Source organism: Rattus norvegicus, chromosome 9, assembly GCF_021556685.1.
Source record: "Rattus norvegicus strain SHRSP/BbbUtx chromosome 9, alternate assembly SHRSP_T2T, whole genome shotgun sequence".
In the NCBI taxonomy this organism is placed as follows: Eukaryota; Metazoa; Chordata; class Mammalia; order Rodentia; family Muridae; genus Rattus; species Rattus norvegicus.
Genome location: NC_141542.1, coordinates 12,549,591 through 12,572,072, shown reverse-complemented (window position 1 = coordinate 12,572,072; position 22,482 = coordinate 12,549,591). Strand labels below are relative to the sequence as shown.

The following is a 22,482-nucleotide window of genomic DNA, read 5'->3' as shown; positions in this document are numbered from 1 at the left end:
GCTTTTGCTGGAGGGAAAAGGTTACCAAGCAGGACTCAATACCTAGGTTCCTGTTTGCTTTGGGACTTTAACTGTAGGGAAGAAGGCTCTTAGCAAGAGCTGAAACTTAACTCTATGTGTATTGTGGCTTTGGCTGCATGTGAATGCCATGTAGAACCAGACAAAGCCATGTATTGTATGAGGCTTTTAGTTACAGGTAGGAGACACATAATTGAACCTACATCTAAACATGTGTGGAGAATTAGTTGATTGGGAAGATATCAGTAACTGAAACCCAGCTCATGTGTATGTGTATTCATACCTAACAGGCCAAAAAATGTAGCCATGTGTATATCTGTGTGCATACATGGACCTTTGTCCATAGCACAACCCAACTGGTTGCCATGACAGCATGCTTGCCTCTGTATAGGAATCTATGTATCTGTGCTTCTGTTCTATTTCTGTCTCCCTCCCTCCCACGCCATCTCTTTTCAATCTCCTGGGGTGTGTGTGTGTGTGTGTGTGTGTGTGTGTGTGTGTGTGTGTGTGTGTACATGAATGCATGTGTGCATGTTCCTAGTGTGGCTCTAGGGACAGGTATACATGTATCTGAACATGTGAGGATTTGTAAAAGAAGATGTTACTGTGAGGATCTGAACCATAGCTGTGTAAGAGAGCCTTTGGTTGTAGGGAGGTATACCCAGCAGACCCTAGCACCAGGGGTGTGTGTGTGCATGCATGGATGTGACTTTGACTATAGGGAATAAGAACTTACCAGGACCCTATACCTAGAAGTGTTATGGAGATCTTTGTCTATAGGGCAATATCTTGAATGACATGAAAGTCAATTTAGGGCTCTGAATGGGGTTAGATACCTAGCAGAACCAGCTACCTAGCCATGTGTTCAGAGACCTAAATTGACTTTCACATTATTCAAGATATCGCCATGTACACAAACATCCACATCCCTAGGTATGGGGTCCTGGTAAGTTCTTATTACCTACAGTAAAAGTGATATACGCTCATGTACACACACACACACACACACACACACACACACACACCCATAGTGCAAGGATCTGCTGGGTATACCTCCCTAAAGTCACAGGTTCTCTACACACACTGGCTAACATCCATTTCACTGCTTTCCAAGGATCGATGTCTTCCATGATATCAGGTTCCAAGGAAAACTGACTAAATCACCTCACATTCACAGATGTAATCCAAAGTGCATTACAATCCACAACAACAGATTTTAGGTTCATATTCACTGCAGGTGAAAACACCACACCAAACTTTATAACCCCTCACAATACACACACACACATACACACACACTCACACACACACACACACACACACACACACACACACACACACACACACTGTTCCATATAACATCATAATTACCACCTGTGCTCCATACATACTATTGATAAGTTACTGCTGGACAGCACCCTGGTCCCCTGCACAGACCAGTATATCTCAGGTCCCTACTGCTGGAACTCAATACACATTACTGTGTTCATAAGACATTACAGAACATCTTGCTAATGCTCTGGAAATCAATCATTTCAGTATCAGGAGCTTCTACCACTATCTTACTAGATACCCTCAATCCTACTGCCAAACCCACTCAGGCACTGCTATTTATCAGGTCCACAAGATAATCCATCCCCTGCCACCGTAGCTTGGTTTCAGGTTTCACTGGACACCTTGTTGAGCCCTTATGCACTACTGTGTATCAAATTGTTCAATCCTGCAGTCTTGAGACTTATGTATGACATAGTTGGTATCAGCAACGCTAGACACAGAGGATAGATAGTACATGGGGCTTTGTACTGGAGGTGTCCTGATGACTCTAGTACATTTGGGGGTGTCATGGGTGGGGACATCTGGCTAGCACAATTACTTGCATGGGTGTTGGAGCACAGCAGCTGAGGACAACATATCTGGCACGTCCTGAATCCTACTGGTGTGTGTTGACTAGAGTGGTAGGAGAGGGTCATATAGAACAGGCACCTAGTAGTGGATGTGGAGTGGCTATGTCAGAGGACAAGTGTGAGGGCAAGGCCAAATATATAGAAGTATATGTGATACGGGGGAAGCAAGTGTTCCCAGGTCCTGACACCTAGCAATGCAGAGGCATGTGGAATGGACAGCACAGGTTGGTCCCTGGCATGGATTGAGCAGCAGCAGCTGGCTGAGATGTTTCATGTGGGTGATATGTAGCAGCATATCTGAATCAGTGGACACTTGCAGCTCTGGCCTTCCTGTTCTCCATGAGCAACAGCAAGACACACCAGGTCCAAAGAGTCCTATATGTCTCCCATCTTAAACCTCTTCCCTCTATTGGCTTCGGGTATTTGGGAGCCAAAATGGTGCTGACTGTCAGAGCTGGAATTAATCACCAAGGCTTGAATAGTGATCATTTTCGACCTCTACCCCTTCTGCTTATGCAGTAATTATTAGAGTTGCATGGATGGAAGAGAGTGTATGTTAAAGCACTTCTACTTGTTAATCTCTAGGTAGTACAGGGATGTGTTGTCTCCTGGGGTGTGTTAGGAGTCAGGTTCCTTGTAGGTGCCCTAGGGAGGCTTTTGCTCCAGCCATTGTCTGGTTCTTGATTTTCTTAAGGATTTCGTTTGCACAGTTCATCTTCTACATTTTCTCTGATCATCCTACTTATGAGACAAATTCATATATGCCTCTTCTTTAACATGTATATAAAAATTATATCGTGTGCATTTGGAGACACAAGTAACTTTGTTGACTGTGTTCTGTTTTTCAATGGATTTTCTAATATTTGCTTTAACACAATTCAACATTTTTTGACGGCAGCTCACTTTTTTGTGCCTTGATTTCCCTGGTTGCCTTTGACAAAATTAGCTGGCCTGATTTAGGTGGGTCTATTGCTAGACTATGTGCTCAGTCATATCTGTCCAGTCTCTGTTCTTTTTCTGGAGCACTTCCTCTAACTCTGAGACAATGTGGGAAGGGATGGAATGAGAAGGGCCGGGTAGGGAGGAATCTCGTCTTCATTCTGTCAGATCTTCTAGGTTTAGGACCAGCTGTTTGCTCCATTTGGTGTTTGGCCATCGAAGTGGTTTTGCTGAGCATATAGATGATGTATAAAAAGGATGTATGCAGTGCTGCTGAGACTACATGTCTCAGGGTGGAGTGGTGCCCAAAGGAGGCTCCCTCTTTCTCTGAAAAGAAGGTAGATGGGGCAATGAGAGGAATGATATGTAAGGCCCTGACTGGGAGCACAGGAAAGAAGGTGGCTGTGATCAAAGTGTAAAGTGTATAAAAAATGAACTGTTGAAGAAAAGAACAGTGACTAGGCAGGCATAAGGGTTCAGGTCAATTTGTATTTCTCTCAGCCATGTGTGAAAGTGTTCTGAATACCAATTCAAAGCTGATTTTGGAATTGTACTGAAACACTTTAGTACTTTTTGACTGTGAATATTATCTACCCAACACCACTAAGACATGGCCCAACAGAACGCCCTCAATTTCACCATCTTCCTGTAAGTGGTCCTTGGGTCCATGGCCACTGGCCTTCTCAGGAGATCCAGTCTAGACAACAGACATGGAGGCACATTCACTTGCTCAGGCTCTGCGGAGACACATACTTCATCTGCTCAGGAGTGATTCCTTGAATATCTGTGAGAATAGAGAAGCATAGGTGAGAGTTGTTCACAGCCAAAATGCAAACTATCTAAGATGGGCAGTGAATCGGCTATATCTACCCAGTGGGTGGTTTCACGAAGAGATCCTCCTGTAGAGTGCCCAGATATGGTTGGAAATGTGGAGTGGTTGTGTGTAGTTGGATGGTAGAAGGGCATTTCATTGTCTTCCACAGCATGTCCTCCTGGTGTTGTGTGAAGCCTCTGAGCTCCTCTAGATCTCAGGCAATGACATGATACTCATTCATGAGACGTGTAGGTGGGAGATGCTCTCCACAGCCAGTGTCATAGTAATGTGTGCCACATCCTGAGGCAGGAATTTTCTGGGTACATGTTTCAAGATGTGGACAGACGTCTATCTACTAGAGAAGGCTCATTGAAGATACATGATGATGTTGCCAGAAACATTCACTGTCCTACCTAAGACTTGTGACTATTCAGATCACACAGCCTGTTCATTTTGGGTGGACTTCAGTACCCAATGAAGCAGGGATAATGTTTATTTTCCCCTTATGTGACTTACGTGATAAAGAACTCAATGGTTCTCTTCAGGAAATAATGTTTTCAGGGACTGGTCTGGCTTGTTTGCCTGCATCTGTCCCATAAACAGGAACTAGGAGAAAGGAATTAAGCAGTTTCCCAACATTCTATGTGGATTGGACACTGCATTTCCTATACCATCTTCTTTAACAATTTTCTAGATGAGTCAGAATGCAAGGACGGTGAAAGGATCTTTGACCACAGATCTTGTTCAGCAGAACCTGCAGATTAGAGAAGACAGAACATGGCCAGTGACTGTAGTGTACACAGTAAGACTACAAGGAAGTCAGTGTGCTTGTGGTCATTATGTCTGAGTCAAATATCTGGTTGGGTTTCTATAGTATATGAGCCAAACATACATTGTACAAAAGAGCAAGCTACGGATCATCTCTGGGACTCAGTTTTCTTCTCTGGGAGATGAGTATTACTGGCCTGTAATGTCATGTTTGGATAGGTCCTGGTTGAAATAGCTTGTGTTGACTACACCTGTCCAGGTGTCTCTCTCAGGCAGGCTGTGTGGAAAGGAAGGTGTTGAGTCTGTAAGCTTGGCCCTAAAGAGCTGACTTCTCTTCTCTCAGGTAACAGGCAGCAACGTGCTCCCTCTAGTGGCTGCAACACAAAATGTCCACTTTATACTCTTCTGGTCTCTTGGGCATCAACTCTGCACTGGGAAATTCACATACTTGGAATCAATGGCAAATGGTGGGGCCAAACATTCATTTCTGCTGTCTCTCCTGGGATTTCGTGACATGGCTACCTTACTAATGTCTTTTTTGCTCTGGTCTGGCTTTCCATAAGGTGCATCAGTATTGAAGACTACATTAGTGGTCACTAAAAGCAGACCAGCTATGGGCGAAGCAAAAAATGACCAATTGCCTCTTGGCTATCTTCTTCTGAAAGATCCCCGAATGGAGACCCTTACTCAAGTCTCGAGAAGTCGCAGACCCCAGACACAGAGAGACCATTTTGGATGTATACACAAAGGCGAGGTTTATTATGGAGATCTACTAAGGAGATCTCTGGGCCGACACGTATCACATGCAGGAGACAGAGGTGTTGACCCTGAGTGGCTGGGAGAAGGGCTTTTTAAAGGAAGAAGTCACAAACTCCAGGAGATGAGAGGATGTCAAAAGGAAATACCAAAAATGTCACAAGGGAAAACTCTCAAAATTACAAGATTGTTCTTAAGACTCTAGGACTTAAATGAGGGGAAAGGGCAAGCATTCTCCTGAGAACAGATCTTGATTGTCCTTTAGGGTAAATGTTTGTCAGTGTTGATGAGGCATCTGCATCTGAAACACATCTGGTTAGGCTTGGCCAGCCTGTTTCCTGGAATACTCTCTGCAGGACTCAATGGCTGGAGGGCACAACCGGGACTTGAACAAGTATCTATCACAGGGGCAGTACAGAACTCATTACTCATTTACTCATATCTGGTGATAGGGGGAGGGTCAGTGAGTCTCGATAGGTTCTCCTGCATTTTTAACAATCTGTCTTCCTGAGTCAGATCCTGTTCCTGAGTTTTGAGCTAATTTGAAACTCTATCTTTCATTTCTGGTAGGTTATTTGTACCCTAGCTCTGGAAGCCAATACAAATGCAGTAAAAGTCCAGTGGCAGTATGAATGTCAGGACATAGATGTGAGTGAAGATGTTTGCACTCTTTGTTTCAAAGTTTCCTCTTCAACTGTTTTAGTACAGAGAATCGCCTACACTAAGTTATCTCATGTTCCCTGAGAGCCACTCCTTAGTGTCTGTGTCTCTATCTCTCACTATCTCCCTCTGTCTTTCCATCACTTATCTTGGGATTGAAGGAACCCTTCCAGGGCATCCTCATGGTTGCTAACATGTAGTGCTAAGTTTAGACAAGATTCCAAGAATTTATCTTCTATTATCACTGTGCTCCTGGCTACGTAAACCCACCCCCTCAAAAGGGAAGCAGGATCCAAGTATTCCTACTAAAAAGGATTCCTATTTCCCTTCATTGCTGGTACTCCCCTGTTAGGAGACAGATACGGTCCTGATAAAACTCCCCACCGTGAGTCTCCTAAGCATACAGAAAAACTGAGGCAGCATGCAGTGAGCTATGACTTCTGTGATGGGAGGGATACGGGGATACAGGGAGGCTGCAAATGCAACATCAGAGAGGGGACCATGAGGAAAGAGGGATGGAGCTGGTCTTTCCTCATGTGGGAAATCTGATGAGAAAAGCAGAGAAATGAGTATTGCTGTAGTATTTCTGTACAGATTTGCCCAAAGAATTGGCACATTCATGGGCAGATTGGACATGGTATTGGCTCAAGGTACACTCTGAAAACAATGCTGTGAGAGGGTAGGCCTGGGCCATGTTTCCTTCTTAAATATGGTTTCCTGTGGAGAAAACACTCATAGATGGTTTACCTGGTCCTGTGTTGGATAGAGGCCTCTATATTGGGTAAATCAGTAAATGGACACAGACTCTATGGATTTCCTACAGGATTCTTCATTCTGTTCTCTCGCTCTACAGCAGGAAACCCCATGTCTCACAATATATAGGGCTCATCCCTTCAAACAAGGAGGATATATGAACCATGCAAAACATTAGTTCTCCACCCTCCATTTTCAGCAAAAGTTAATGGAGTTCATGCTGCCTCTGCAACCTGTGCTTCTCATCCTCGGAGGTCCATCTTGAGCTCAACTATGATGGTTTACAAAGAGCTAAAAGCTTCTGGGGAACGGCATTATGAAATCAGATTTTTGAATGTGTATACCCATCCATGGAAAACATTTAATGTTTCAATGGAATAAGACAAATTTTAAAAGAAAATATAATGAAAAAATTATATGAAGATGATATAGGAAGAAAACTCCACATAACCAGCCTCAATTATGAAATTTTGACATTTTTCAGAGACAGATAAAGATCAGGAGGACTGTGCTGTGTGTCACAAGCTTTCCCCAAGGACAGAAATGGCTTGTTTTCACTCAATAGAAGTTTGGTGGTTAGGAACCTGAACATAAATGACAAAGCTCTAAGGATATGGAATAGGACGGGGTCTCCCTAACATGTTCGACAATTCTTATGTGGAGAGTTTACCTGTCCCATCACAGACGTTCCATGAGGTATTGTACAGTGCTTTGGGTGATGCAGAACTCAGATTCTTACATCCCAATCTCCACATTAGCCTGCCAGGATCAACACGTTTCAGTGGTTTAAAACTCAATCCAAAGTGGTTTGACAAGCAAAGACAGCACTGTGGGACCCATGAAATCCAAACTAGTCATGAAAGTCAGCAACTGATCAGACTGTATCTTGGTGTTGAATCAGGAGAACAAGAGTCTTTCCTCTACCATAGATGACCATGAAGTGAAAGCTGTGCTTTCAATAATAAATGACAGGTACCAGTTGTCTCAGTGACCCACCTTATGTCTTCATCTATGACCACTTGGCTCAGATGGAAAGAATTCTGTCGACAAGACTGGCTAGGTAGTCTACGGTATCCTGAAGTTGTCACTTTGAGGTCATGTGACTTATGCCCAGAAGGCAGCTAAGGGATCCTGTGAAAGCAGGCAAGGTAAGAGAGTCACACTCTGAGGCCTATATCCAAATGGTGTCAAGCATGACACACAACGCCTATCCCACTGGCTTCTCTCCACAGAAGTATTCTAGACTGAATTCCCACCATCAGGTGTCCACTCCCATGGGAACATAGACTTCTATTCTGAAGGTTACATTTGAGGTTGGTTTGCTCACTGTTCCTAGTCGACCCTGGATGTCAGTGCCTCCAGCTCAATTCCTGGCCATGCACAAATGATGAAAGCTCAGGACTGGAATGGTTCTACATGGAAAGATTACAAGAATTTATTATTGCTGCTGTACCCATGTACAATCCTAGCATACAAGATGCAGTGCCATGGAAGATCTCACTGAGTTTTGGAACCACCAATTCTACATTATGATTTACAGAACAAAAAAAATGCTATGTACTAAGTTCTTGTCTCAAAAAATAAAAACTAAATGTTAGGACAAGAAATTTCACTGTCCCCTTTAAAGAATTAAAAAGAAGCCCATCCATTCAACAGCTCTAGCTTCCATGATGTGCAATAGAAACACAAGCTGACCCTGGTTGATGCCATGAAAGTCAAAATTACTCTCAACCACTATGAACTCAGCTTTCTGTTCTGTTGACACAGGACTCACCAGATGATACAGATTCTAGGAAGTATTGACAGCCAAACTTCCCATCATCCTGTTGGGAAGAAGATTTGACCAATGCTGTCAATGTGCCCAGGGACAGCTGGGCAGAATGGAAGCTGGATGCCAAGTATAAAGGAGCAGGCAGTTCCTGCCTTACCACAGCTCTGTCGTCCCTCATGTTCCCATTGGTTGTCAGTAAACAGTCAACAATTTCCCTAGGAGAAGGCGATGCTGGCATAAACCACCTTCTGTGTTCCTTCCTTCACTATATGAAGACCAGGCTTCGGACACTCATGGTCTACAGCACACAGATACTTACTGGACTCCATCTTACTTTCAGCTGCATGATTCACTCACCTTAGGCCTCTGGATTCTCTGTGAAGCTCGGTTGCCAGGTCAACCCTGAGAGTTTCTCCTTCCCTGAAATGTGTCCTGAAAAACACCTCACAGAAACATTCATTCCATTCTCCATACCCCACCAGGGGCTGACATCTACAATTCCATGATCACCATTGTTCTTGTCTAAGCCTGGATTCTTGATTGGCAGTAGATACAATCCAGTACCATGGCTGCTGGCCTCTTAGAGGCAATATCTGGCATCAGGCTCGGTAATACCTATTTAACTTGCCATTGTTGAGCAAAACAAACATAGCTCAAATGATAGTTATGAATCAGTCCATGAGACGGGAGAATGATAAAAGATTCTTCAAACATGACATGGGAGGAAACGTGGAAGGCCTGGATGAAAGAGGCTGTGAAGAAAAAGACACAGGTACCAGATGAGACGTAGTCTGCATAAGACAAGAGCAGCAGACTCCCCAGTGCCACACCCTCCATCAGTCGCCCCAAACAGGAGAGTATTTATTGGGGCAAACTCCTACTTCTGTACCTTGACACATGTCAGTAACCATCAGAGCAGGACCACTTCACATGGTGTGCAGTGTCCTCACAACTCACATTGTCTGCGGTGGACAATGGTTCCTAGTCTTTCTTCATCAAACTCCTGCCCGAGACCACACATTCCCTCATTTCTGCTTCATCACTGACAGGAAGTGTCCCAGCACACTCTTGCTTTGTCCCTCTCCATGTCCACTCATTTCTTCTTTTCCCTATTCCTCCCTCTTATCTCCCTTTGTGTATCCGCAGCTCCAACAGTTCACTCGGGGTTAATGGCCTTCTTCCACAGAACCTTCAGAAGGGAGCTTGGGTATGATGAAGTGAACAGAGTGGAGTGGAGCCTGAGAACTACATGGATGTCTGCTTTGTTTGCAGAGGCCACTGTTCTAGATGCTCTCAAAGCCTTTTTCCACAAACATGACAAAACTAGGGACATAGAATTTTATCAGGTCACAGCTGCATGTGACTACTTAGGGAAATCTAGCAAGCAGGGCAGGCGCTCCAGGGAGGTGAAGGGTTTAAACACCGTAGCTGAAACTGTATATTTGGAGGATGGGTGCTATGACCTGTAGCCCTGGTATATTTTTACACAGCACCTCCAATATCTGACTTGCGTCCCTCTTGTTGCACATACAACACCAAAGGCATAGCTCAACTATGCCATTTCACTTTCCCCTCAAAAGAAACAAAGAATCCTGAAGGGCCTGTTATTGACATTGAAGACAGGACTTCCGGAGTCCTGAGCAGGATAGGAACCAACTGACTTTACAGGGCTATACCTTTTTCCTGCCACTTGACAGCTCAGGAGCATAGAACAGGATGATGCTTCAAGGCAGCTTCCTACTTGTCTGCCTTGACTCATGCAAGGAGCCATCCAAGCAGGCCCTCTTCTCCTCATCGTTGGCCAGGCTGATCTAGTTACATGCTGTACCTCTCAGGAACTCTATTCCTACTCTTGATTGCCCCAAGCTCCTGCCTAGTCCAAAACAAGCATCTCTTTCATGGCACTTTTTGGACAGGAAGTTCCTAAGGACAGAATCTATTCCTCACACTACACCCTCTCATTTCTGTTTCCCATTCCATCCCATTTGCCAATTGTTCCGCTTACCTCCTTTCACCTGTTTTCCTCCTTCCAGGGGACTTCCATGGTTCTTGCAGGCCTTTCCAAAGGACAGTCACAAAATAAGATGGAGGGTATAAAGTGACCAAGATGACACTCGTCCTCCTCAGGACTGAGTAAGTCCTGTCTTCAATGTCCATGACAGAGGCCTTGTCATGAGACAGGTCATTCCTGCCTGTAGAGGCCTCTGTTTTAGATGCTGTAGGCACTGGTCCTATAGCATGTCCAGAGCTGGGGAGGTGGAGCCTCCCCCGCTAGATGTTCCTTATGCGCACCTTTCTGTCCACGAAGCAGTGCTGGGGCTGGAGGAAACTGAAGGAGCTGCACACTGAAAGTTCAGACCCAAGAGCTGGAGAGGGACACAGAAGCGTGTAGCCCTGGGTTGGAGGAACACAGCAGCCTGGGGTTCTGTCCTGACTTTCTGCTGTGGCATCACTCCTCAATAGGGCCGGAATTCTATTAATTCATTTCAGTTTCCCCACTTCAAAGCAAAAGAAATATGAAAGTGCATCTATTACTGACCGTGACAGAGGTAGGACTTATTCAGCACTGAACTCACCTGATCTGCCATAGCTCTCACCTTCCTCCTTCCTCTATAAAATTTCTCCCCTTTAGCTAAACTGTCCTCTATCTCTTTCAACCCAATGTGCCCCATGCTATGCTATCTGCTTGTGACTCAACCCTCTAGACATTTAAATGAGGGTAAAGCTGTGGAATTGGGCCATTTAATGTGCTAGACATCTTATATTTTTGCCGTATTAGAGGGTCCATCTTATCGTTTGCAGAGGATATTAAAAGGCATATCCTAACCGCACAGGAATTGTGAATCTGGGTAGCCAGTCCAGCTGTGTTTTCTAAGGGACTTCACTATCCCATCTTTTCTTTGTTGCACCTAACACAGGGATTCAGGCTCACCATGGGGAGGGCAGACAGCAGCAGCAGCAGCAGGCTTCCAGGAAACGGAAAATTCGCTTCTTCATCAGCGTCCAGCCCCTAAGTGGCCTAGAAGCAGAAGCTATGGGTCCAACTTGGGGCTGGTCCCTGGAAATGTCGAGCTCTGGGGATGGTTCTTCTTCAAAAAAGCCCATGTTCACAAACCCTGTGGCTGTTCCATCCTGGGCTGATAATGGAGAGAAGTGTTCGCCACGTAGGCTGTCCATAGAATTTCTGTTGACTGCAATGTCCTCTGTAGCAGTATTAGTGATGTTAACTGCCAGAGAATATCCTTCTGGTACTGGGTCATCTGAACAGGGCATTAGGTCCACGGAGGAGTATTTGGTGAGCATGGGGTACCTTCTGCAACTCTCGCCTCTTTCTTCCACACCATCCTCCTGAAAGTAACTCTTGCCAGCTTCTATACGGGTTGAAGGAACAGGTTCACTCGCTCTCCTCTTCAAAGCTGGAAGTAGGCTAAGGGCACCTGCAGGGCTGCTGTTTGCCCAGGGCTTCTCCACTTGTTGATGGCTGTCCCCACAGTTCAGCTGGTATTTTAAAATATTAAAGGTTGCCATTACTTCACCTTTGACTTGCCTGTGTGTTAGGGATGACACAATCTCTTCACAGGTATAACCAATGGTGAACATTGTGTTCACGATCCTGGGAAGTATTCCTTTTGTGGCAAGCAGCCTATGTTCTTGAATGGGGCCCAGCCACGGTCGTTCCACCAGCTGATATATTGTCAACCTGTACCAGGTGGGGACCATGAGTAAACGTGCAATGATGATGTGACACGGTTTTGACAAGTGGTAAGGAATGGGACACATCGTAGTAGTGATGAGCCTGTGCATATCCTCAGTGGTAGCTTCTAGATATGGAAAGTGCCCAGTGACCAGAACATAGAGGACGATGCCCAAGCTCCACATGTCACCTGCCAGCCCATCATAGGGTTTCCTTGCCAAGATCTCTGGGGCCCAATAGAGCAAGGAGCCACAGATCTCCTCCAGCATCTGCCCTTCTGTGATTTTAATTGCCATACCAAAATCACAAAGCTTTGCATTTCCTGCCGCATCGACCAGAATGTTTTCTAATTTAATATCGCAGTGTGCAATGTGTCTTTGGTGGAGGAAGTGAACCGCCGACACCACCTGCTGGAAAATAGGTCTGGCCTCCTCCTCTTTCATACAGCCCAGTGATCTGAGGCAGCTCTCAAGGTCCTCTCCTGCCACATATTCCATGATAATGTAACTTGCTGTCAGTGTGTCGATCATGTGAAAAAATCGAACAATGTTTCTGTGTTCTAAAGATTGAAGGAGTTCCACCTCCAAAGTGATGTCAGCCACACTGTTGATGTTTTTATCAAGGACCTTGACAGCCACCCTTGTGCCTGTGGGAAGGTGACAGGCAAGTTTCACCTCTCCATATGAGCCAGAACCCAGAGATAGCAAGATCCGGAAATCTTTTTCAAGGATGTTCACTTCTGTGTGGCCGGCCATGATGCTTGCTTCAAGGTCAACCACCTAATCGCATGTGTTACACCAGGAACATACAAGGCTAGAAATAAAAATGAATGCAAGTTTGGAATGAAGGCTTACAACTAAGAATTCTCTGTCATGAACCCTAAGATATCCCAAACCACCCAATGATGCACCTCAAGGACATATAAATCCCAGAAGATCCCAACCGAAAACTGGTAGAGCAGGAGTCCTGGTAAAGAGCAGAAATGGTTCCAGTGAACTGGGCATGCAAAGCGAAATACTAACATGACATCAATAATGAGCTGGCACTCATTGATAAGTGGCTATTACCCAAATGCTTGAATTACCCTAGATGCCTAGAACAAATGAAACTCAAGACGGATGACCAAAATGTGAATGCTTCACTCCTTCTTTAAAAGGGGAACAAGAATACCCTTGACAGGGAATAGAGAGGCAAAGATTAAAACAGACACAGAAGGAACACCCATTCAGAGCCTGCCCCACATGTGGCCCATACATATACAGCCATCCAATTAGACAAGATGGATGAAGCAAAGAAGTGCAGACCGACAAGAGCCGGATGTAGATCGCTCCTGAGAGACACAGCCAGAATACCGCAAATGCGGAGGCGAATGCCAGCAGCAAACCACTGAACTGAGAATAGGACCCCGTTGAAGGAGTCGGGGTGGGGGACTGGAAGAGCTTGAAGGGGCTCGAGACCCCATATGTACAACAATGCCAAGCAACCAGAGCTTCCAGGGACTAAGCCACTGCCTAAAGACTGACCCTGGACTCTGACCTCATAGGTAGCAATGAATATCCTAGTAAGAGCACCACTCGAAGGGGTAGCCCTGGGTCCTGTTAAGACTGAACCCCCAGTGAACTAGATTTTTGGGGGGAGGGCGGCAGTGGGGGGAGGGTAGGGAGGGCAACACCCATAAGGAAGGGGGTAGAGGGATTAGGGGAATGTCTGCACGGGAACCAGGAAAGGGAATAACACTCAATTTGGCTAAGTGGTAGAGCGTTTCCCTAGGAAGCACAAGTCCCTGGGTTCGGTCCCCCGCTCTGAAAAAAAAAAGAACAAAAAAAAAAGATATACTCAAGTTAATAAAAAAAAATGAGCTGGCTATTTTCAAGACAACCATGCAAACAGTTAACCTGAGTTATCAAGTGGGACTTCTACATATTATAAACAGAAAACAATGAGATGATTTTTTTAATTTAAATATTACTCAATTTTATTCCTTGTACCAATATCAAAATTTACAGGGCAATACATCTGATGTAATAAAAAGAAAAAGAAAAGGCTACAACAAATGAAAGACCTCAGAAATATACATCTAATTGACACTCTTGCCTTAATCGGTGGCTGCACTATTTTGCAAACTGTGGTATGACAGTCCTGAACAAGAGGGGCTTCCTGTTTAAGCTGCAATGACTTCTCTGGCTATAGATCGTCGTTCCTTCTCTGGCAGATTTTTACAGTTCCTCCACTGCATTCAGGACAAGTGTCTCAAAGGAGCCTGCAGCTTTCCTGACGACTCCTCATTCTCTCTCCCACTAAGACTGTAGTAGAAAGTAGCCGTTTCTGTTTTATTTTAAAACCTTCTGCTGCCACATCCACCACTTCACCTCCAGAGTCGTAGGCACCACCATCGGGACTGCCTGAGCTTCTTCCACCAAAACTGCCCCCGCTTCATGGCTCCATAATTTGATGGCTGCTTCCCACTATAATTTCCAAAGTCATTAAACTTACCACCACTACCATAGCTACCTCAAGCAAAATTTCCTTCTTCATTGTAACCATCATGTCCTCCTCCACCATCACCATATCTACCACCTTGGTTTCCATAACCTCCTCTACTATTGTAACCAGGACTGCTACCATAGCTGTCACCATCACCTCCAAATCCATTATATCTACCACCACCGCCGCCATGACTATCTCTGATGCCACCACATTCATTACCGTAGCCTCATCTTCCACCAGTTTCCTCCACGACCCATCAAGTAGACAGATCCACCTCCATGACCTCTCTGTGATCCAGCAGACTGCATCTCTTGTTTACAAAGGGCCTTTCAGTTCACACTTATGCCCATTGATATTATAGTTTTTCTGAACAAGAATTGTGTCAACTGTGTCATGACCATCAAAAGTTATAAAAGCAAATCCTCTCTTCCTCCCACTCTGCCTGTTTCCATAACTTCTATGGTTTCAATCATGCCATACTTTTTAAAGTAGTCTGTCTGATTATATTCTGGGGTTTACTCTTTAATAACACCAACAAAAATTTTCTTCATTAAATGAGCACCAGGCTTTGCAGAATCCTCTTTAGAATATCTCTCTTTGGTTCCACAACACACCCAGCAACATGGTGTGGCTGACCACACATCGTGGTATATGCTTCTTTAACACAAGAATAGGTAATAAAAACAAAACCACTGGAAGGTTGTTTGAGCATCTCTCCTTACCACACAGTGTGTAATTGTGCTCCATTTCTCAAAATGTTCTCTTAAGCTATCATCTGTCAGTTCAAAGCTCAGACCACCAATAAACAGCTTGCTTCACTGCTCTGGTTCCTTTGGATAGTGGCTCTCCAATTTGAGACCAGACTCTCCTCTTCCAACTAGAGTGCAATATGGCTGACATGATGTTCTACAAATACTCTACTATGACTACAATCCAGATGATCTTTCAGGGACATTTCAAGTTTTATGCTTCCAGAAATAAGAATATACGAAAGGAGATTGTAGACCTGTGTGAATTTTGAAATAAGATGAAATAAAACACATAAACACAAGAATCATAAGCAATGAGTATTGAGTAGCAAAAATAGTAGCTGCCAAATATTCAAAGAATTCAAGAAGTGAGGGTCCAGAGAGACAAATAACCTTATTAAAAAATGGGTTACAGAGCTAAACAAAACATTCTCAGTTCAGGAATATTGAATGGCCACGAAGCACCTAAAGAAATATCCAACATCCTTAGTCATCATGGAAATGCAAATAAAAATCCTGAGACTCCATCTCACATCAGGCAGAATGGCTAAGACCAAAAATTTAGGTGAAACCAGATGCTGGTGAGGATGTGGAGAAAGAGGAACACTCCTCCATTTTTGGTGGGATTGCAGACTGGTACAACTACTCGGGAAATCAATCTGGAGGTTCCTAAGGAAATTGGACATTGTACTACCTGAGGACCCAACTAAACCACTCCTTGGCATATACTCAAATGATGCTCCAACATACAACAAAGACACATGCTCCACTATGTTCATAGCAGCCTTATTTATACTATCCAAAAGCTGGAAAGAACCCAGATGCCCTTCAACAGAGCAATGGATTCAAAATATGTGATACATCCAGAAAGACATACATGGTATGCACTCACTGATAAGTGGCTATTAGACCTAATGGTTGAATTACCCTAGATGCCTAGAACAAATGAAACTCAAGACGGATGACAAAATGTGAATGCTTCACTCCTTCTCTAAAAGGGGAACAAGAATACCCTTGACAGGGAATAGAGAGGCAAAAATTAAAACAGACACAGAAGGAACACCCATTCAGAGCCTGCCCCACATGTGGCCCATACATATACAGCCACCCAATTAGACAAGATGAATGAAGCAAAGAAGTGCAGACCGACAGGAGCCGGATGTAGATCGCTCCTGAGAGACACAGCCAGAATACAGCAAATACAGAGGCGAATGCCAGCAGCAAACCACTGAACTGAGAATAGGACCCCCGTTGAAGGAATCAGAGAAAGAACTGGAAGAGCTTGAAGGGGCTCGAGACCCCATATGTACAACAATGCCAAGCAACCAGAGCTTCCAGGGACTAAGCCACTACCTAAAGACTATACATGGACTGACCCTGGACTCTGACCTCATAGGTAGCAATGAATATCCTAGTAAGAGTACCAGTGGAAGGGGAAGCCCTGGGTCCTGCTAAGACTGAACCCCCAGTGAACTAGACTGTTGGGGGGAGGGCAGCAATGGGGGGAGGGTTGGGAGGGGAACACCCATAAGGAAGGGGAGGGGGGAGGGGGATGTTTGCCCGGAAACCAAAGAATTATTATTAAGTATTAAATAAATTTAAAAAAAATATGTGATACATCTACATAACAGAGTACTACTCAGCTATCAAAAACAATGACTTCATGAAATTCTTAGGCAAATGGAATGAACTGGAAAATATCCTGAGTGAGGTAACCCACTCACAGAAAAATATACATGGTGTGCATCCATTGATAAGTGGATATTAGCCAAAAAGCTCGAATTACCCAAGATAGAATCCACAGGCCACAGGAAGCTCAAGAAGAAGGATGACCAAAATGCAGATGCTCCCACTCCTTCTTAAAAGGGGGAAAATATTCATAGGAGGGGATATGGAAGCAAATTTAGAGCAGCGATTGAAGGAATGGCTGTTCAGAGGCTTCCCCACATGTGGCCCATGTATATATAGCCACCAAAACTAGATAGGATTGATGAAGCTAAAAAAAATGCGTGCGGAAAGGGACCGGATATAGATCTCTCCTGAGAGACACAGTCAGAGCATGTCCAATACAGAAGTCAATGCTAGCAGCAAACCACTGAACTGAGAACAGGACATCCTTGGGGGGAATTAGAGGAAGGATTGAAAGAGTTGAGAAAAAGTGAAAGAAAGAGTTGAAGGAGCTTGCAACCTCATTAGAACAACAATGTGAACCAACCAGAGCTTCGAGGGACTAAACCACTACCAAAAGATTAGACATGGACTGACCCAGGGCTCCAACTGCATAAGAAGCAGAGAATAGACTTGTTGGTGCACTAGTGGAAGGAGAAACGTTGGTCCTGCCAAGGTTGGAACCCCAGTGCAGGGGAATTTGGGGATGATGGGATAAGAGGGGGTGGATGTCGGACAACACCTATATGGGGGATTGGGAGGGCATGGGAGGTTATGGGCCAGAAACCACGAATGGGAATAACATTTGAAATATAAATATAGCAATATATCTAATAAAAAAAGACAAAAATAAATCAAAAAAATTATTATTTGTTAACTTTTACGTATCAACTGCCTGTAACATAAGTGTTTACCCAAAGTAATAAACTCGTGTTTTAGATGAAAAAAAGAAATAAAATAAAAGAAACTCAAAAAAAAAAACAAAAACAAAAACAGTACTCCCAACAATCTGAGGCCCGCCCCCGTGGATTACCCAAATGTGTAAAAACATTGGAGAAAAATATATACCAGAGTTACAGAAATTATGTCATGAACGAGAAAGCAAAGGACTACATCCAAACTCATGTCTGTTAGTATTGCCCTCTTCCTCCAACCAAATAATCACGATGGAAAAGAAAGCATAAGCTAGCTCCCTTCCTTGGTGAACATAAACATGAAAATTGTAAATGAGAGCCCTCGGTATTTCACATCCATTTCAACAACAGACTACAGAGCCCTTCATTCACAATCAAAATGGCCTCATTGAGGAGCAGTAGGACAATTTGTATCAAAAATAAATTGAACAACAGCAAAGCCTGTAAGGAGTGACTGGGGAAGAGTACATGTAGTAAGCACTGTGACAGTGAACTGTTGACGGACGAGGAAAGTCGCTGCACATACACAAATTTTTACTTGAAAGAAAGCAGTTCCACAAGCAGAAATGGGCTACATTTTTGTCTCTTGTGCTTCAGGAGAAAGGAGAAGCCTGAGTACAAACACATGGTGGACAGAATGTGGTGTTCAGGAGATAATGATCAAAGTCCACTCTACACAAGCCTTGGGGTTCCCAGAGAATGAACCACCAATCCAAGAGAGATCATGGGCTAGACCTAGGTGCCCCGACTCCCTGTGCACAAATATAGCATAAGTACAGCTTGGTCTTCATGGGTGTTCCTAACAACTGGAGAAGGATTGGGAGAAGATATATGAGGGGGTATTGGGACGTGAGGTAGGCTGATATTGGTATGTATAAAATAAAATATAATGGCTTGTTTATTTTTTTATCTTTATTAACTTGAGTATTTCTTATTTACATTTCGATTGTTATTCCCCTTTCAGGTTCCCGGGCCAATATCCCCCTCCCCTTCTCCATTGGTTTCCCCTCCCCATCCTCCCCCCATTACCACCCTCCCCCCAACAATCACATTCACTGGGGGTTCAGTCTTGGCAGGACCAAGGGCTTCCCCTTCCACTGGTGCTCTTACTAGGCTATTCATTGCTACCTATGAGGTTGGAGCCCAGGGTCAGTCCATGTACAGTCTTTGGGTAGTGGCTTAGTCCCTGGAAGCTCTGGTTGGTTGGCATTGTTGTTCATATGGGGTCTCGAGCCGGTACTTTCTCTGATTCCTTCAACGGGGGTCCCATTCTCAGTTCAGTGGATTGCTGCTAGCATTCGCCTATGTGTTTGCTGTATTTTGGGTGTGTCTTATTGATAATATATTTATAATACTTTTAAGTGCAATATAAATTTAGTGTAGTGTATTATACTTGTTTTATAATCACAATATATATTATGATATTACAATTTCAGCCTGTAATAATTTGTAGTCATAAAATAGTATATTTATAGTTTCAAATAACAAAATACTTTGATATATAATATAAGCAATTACCATAAATATCATATTATATAACATATAACATATATGTCACAACTAATATATATCCTGTGTACCATACATATTGAGGCTAAGTATGCTTGCAGACAGGAGTCTTGCACAGTTGTCCTCTGAGAGACTCCACCTACCAACTGACTCAGACAGATGGAGACACCTGCAGCGAACAGTGGATGAAGATTGGGGACTCCTGTAGAATAATGGGGGAAGGACTGTGGGGACCCAGAGAGAATAGGAACCCTACAGGAATACCAACAGAATCAACTAACCCTTGAGAACCCTTGGGGTTCTCAAAGTCTGAACCACCAACCAAAGAACATATACAGTTGAACCTAGGCCTCGCCTCCACATATGGAGCAGATGTGTGTAGCTTGATCTTCATGTGGGTCATGAACAACTGGAGTGGGGGCCATCCCAGAAGCTGCTGCCTGTGCATGAAAAATGTTCTTCTAGCCTCGGGTGCTTTGTCTGTGTCCGTGGGAAAGGATACATCTAAGCCTGCAGAGACTTGATATGCCAGGGTGGGTGGATACCCTGGGGGCCCACCCACTGAAAGGGGAAGGGGAGAGGATGGGAGGCAGGATTGTGGGAGGAAGTGATCAGGAGGGGGACAGTGAGCAGGAGGTAAAGTGAATACGTTGAAAATAAGAAAAATATATGTTTTATACAAGGAAAAGGTAAGGAAGGAAATTACAAACTTGGTTTTCAAAATGAAAATTAGGTCATAATTAATGAAGAAACAGATACCATAGGTAAGTTAACCCTAGAAGAAAATCCAACAATACTAAGAAAGGCTTCTTAGACATCTAGTTCTGCCATGTTCCGTCACTGTCCACAGGAGGCCACCTCTCTGAAGGAAATGGGAGCAGGGGGCCCGTGGGGACTTTGGGAGACAGAGGAAGCAAGGGGAAACCTTGGAGGAGTGAGTGAGGTGAGGATGCTGTTAGGAGGTTTGGAATGAGAGAAGAATCAAAGAAAGTAAAAATATAAATGTGAATATAAACTTACGTTTACATGAATATAACTATGAAAGACCAAACACAAACCCCAAGAGCAAAACCAACAAACTGTGAAACAACTCCTCAACAACTAACAGCAATGATTGGCAAGAAGTTCAGTACTCTGTGAAACTGAGGGAAGGCACACTTTCCACCTCTTTTCATCATCAGGAAACATATGAGATGAAATAACTTTGTCAGGGCAATGTTTCAGGAAAACGAGTGGAACTAGAGAAGTGTGACTTCAAACACGCCGATCCCACAAACACAAGTGTCTCATTTTGTTTCCTACAGGCCATGAGTAGGCAGGGGGATTGCACCCTTGAGCTATGGGAAGTATTTGTGACATCCAATGGAAGGGAAATGAAGTAAAGCCAATAAATAGAATCCAAAGGCAGGACAAGCAAGATGTGTGAAGTCATGATGATTTCCTCATTGTGTACAGTTAATACAGACCACCAAAGGTGTAAAATAGACAGAAACAAAGGCAAACAGGACGAGTAAATGAACTTGATCAAAGGAATAGCAGTTGAAATGAAGAAAAAGAACATAAAAGTATCCTTAAAACCCAAACCAAGAATGTAAATAAATAAAAAGTAAATGAACGCCAAATGCCAAAGCCCAAACTGAAAACCTAGGAAACAAACTCACTATGTTCAGATCCAACAAGTTGAGGAAAAGGCCAAATCTGTGAGAAGCAACTGAGTCCAACTGCTCTCTCACAAACCAACTGCCTCTCTGAAGCACAAGGACAGAACCCAGCCTTAGAGAGAACCCTGCTATTGGCTGGTATCTAACATTCTAGCAGTCTCATTATGATGTCACATGCAATAGGCCAATCAGAGATCTGATGGTTTTTTTAATGTATTTCCTCTCACATTCTTGACCCCAACTTCTGTAATGCTGTTTCCTTGTGATTGTGATCAAATGCAGACAAGGATCTACTTATAGGAGCAAGGTTTTATTTAGCCTCAGATCATCAGGAAACATAATTCACCATAATGGGAGCCGCCAATGCCATGCAGATCAGCATAGCTGTGCAGTTGGTTCCATGGCATTTCCAATCCCGGACGTCCTCTGTCATGTCCCTGTCTTTTCTATGTAGCACTAGCGCAAATCTTAAGTCTGTTTCTCTCCTCAGTCAGTGTGACCTCCTCAGTCTGCACAGGCTATGCAGACCTTGAACATGAACCCAGAAAGGCAGGAGGAGCAGACCTTGAGCTGTAGGTTTCATCAGACAGAACAGCAACACCTGCCTTGGCTGCAGCTGCAAGCTTTGATGTGCTGGAATTCACAGACTACAAAGATATGGAAACCTGTTGCATAGACAGATGTGCTGTTGCTATGCTGTTCTGGGGATGGGTTTTGTAGTTGTTCCCTTTATATACACTGTGCTGAATATTAAAACTTTGAGCCTTAATCAGAACACTCTATTGGTTCCATGTTTCTCTCACCCCCTGCCCTTTTCATTTCCACTATCGTTTTGGCTGAGCCCTGCTCAATGTTAAGCTGCTGGGGTGAGGCTCTATTCTAGCTGCCATGACCCTCACAGTCAGTCAACCAGTCTGTCTCTCTCTCCCCAAGCCTTCTCTCCTTTATCTCTAAAAGGCACATCTATGACCTGAAACTGTTCACGTTTAATAGTGTATCCTCCTCCAATGGTTATTCTCATGCATTTAATCATGTATGTGAAAATGTGTACATGTTCCCTGTTCCAGGAAGACTCTACATTCTAAACAAGGCCCATTCAATCCCCTTACCTACTACACTTGTAAAATTTCCCCCTTGATCACTGCTTCCTGGGATTTTCAGGTCACCAGCAGGAAAGCCTTTTGTGATGATTGGTATATGTTTGGCCCAGGGAGTGGCACTATTGAGAGCTATGGCCTTGTTGAAATAGAAGTGTCACTGTGAGCCTTTGCCTTAATACCGTGGGCCTAGCAGCCTCCAGATGAAGATGTAGAACCTGCAGCTCCTCCTGCACCAAGCCTGCCTACACACTGCTATGTTCCTGACTTGATTATGACAGATGAACCTCTGAACCTGTAAGCCAGCCCCAGTTAAATGT

At 44.0% G+C, this 22,482-nt stretch overlaps 1 protein-coding gene across 2 annotated transcripts; it reads right to left on the bottom strand.

Annotated features, from left to right (window-relative positions):
- Positions 1 to 3,330: 3,330 nt before the first annotated feature.
- Positions 3,331 to 21,180, bottom strand: LOC148003315 (putative sperm motility kinase W). 2 transcript variants are annotated; one of them, XM_087567994.1, is made up of 7 exons: positions 21,066 to 21,180; positions 11,316 to 12,890; positions 10,389 to 10,881; positions 8,741 to 9,135; positions 7,609 to 7,743; positions 4,192 to 4,429; positions 3,331 to 3,645 (listed from the first exon to the last, which is right to left on the bottom strand). In XM_087567994.1, exons 2-3 carry the CDS (start codon positions 12,830 to 12,832, stop codon positions 10,860 to 10,862), a joined length of 1,539 nt encoding a protein of 512 aa, XP_087424120.1. In that variant the 5' UTR covers positions 12,833 to 12,890; positions 21,066 to 21,180; the 3' UTR covers positions 3,331 to 3,645; positions 4,192 to 4,429; positions 7,609 to 7,743; positions 8,741 to 9,135; positions 10,389 to 10,859. The 2 variants fall into 2 exon arrangements, with proteins under 2 accessions (XP_087424120.1, XP_087424119.1); XM_087567993.1 differs by having other exon boundaries at positions 7,609 to 9,135; positions 21,066 to 21,137.
- Positions 21,181 to 22,482: the final 1,302 nt, after the last annotated feature.

Bases quoted from the DNA above. Each gene is read 5' to 3' on its own strand.
- LOC148003315 (XM_087567994.1), bottom strand. From the start codon at position 12,832: ATGGCCGGCCACACAGAAGTGAACATCCTTGAAAAAGATTTCCGGATC. The intron at 10,882-11,315 runs GTGAGCCTGAAT...TTTGCTTTGAAG, and splicing joins TGCTGTCTGCCCTCCCCATG to TGGGGAAACTGAAATGAATT.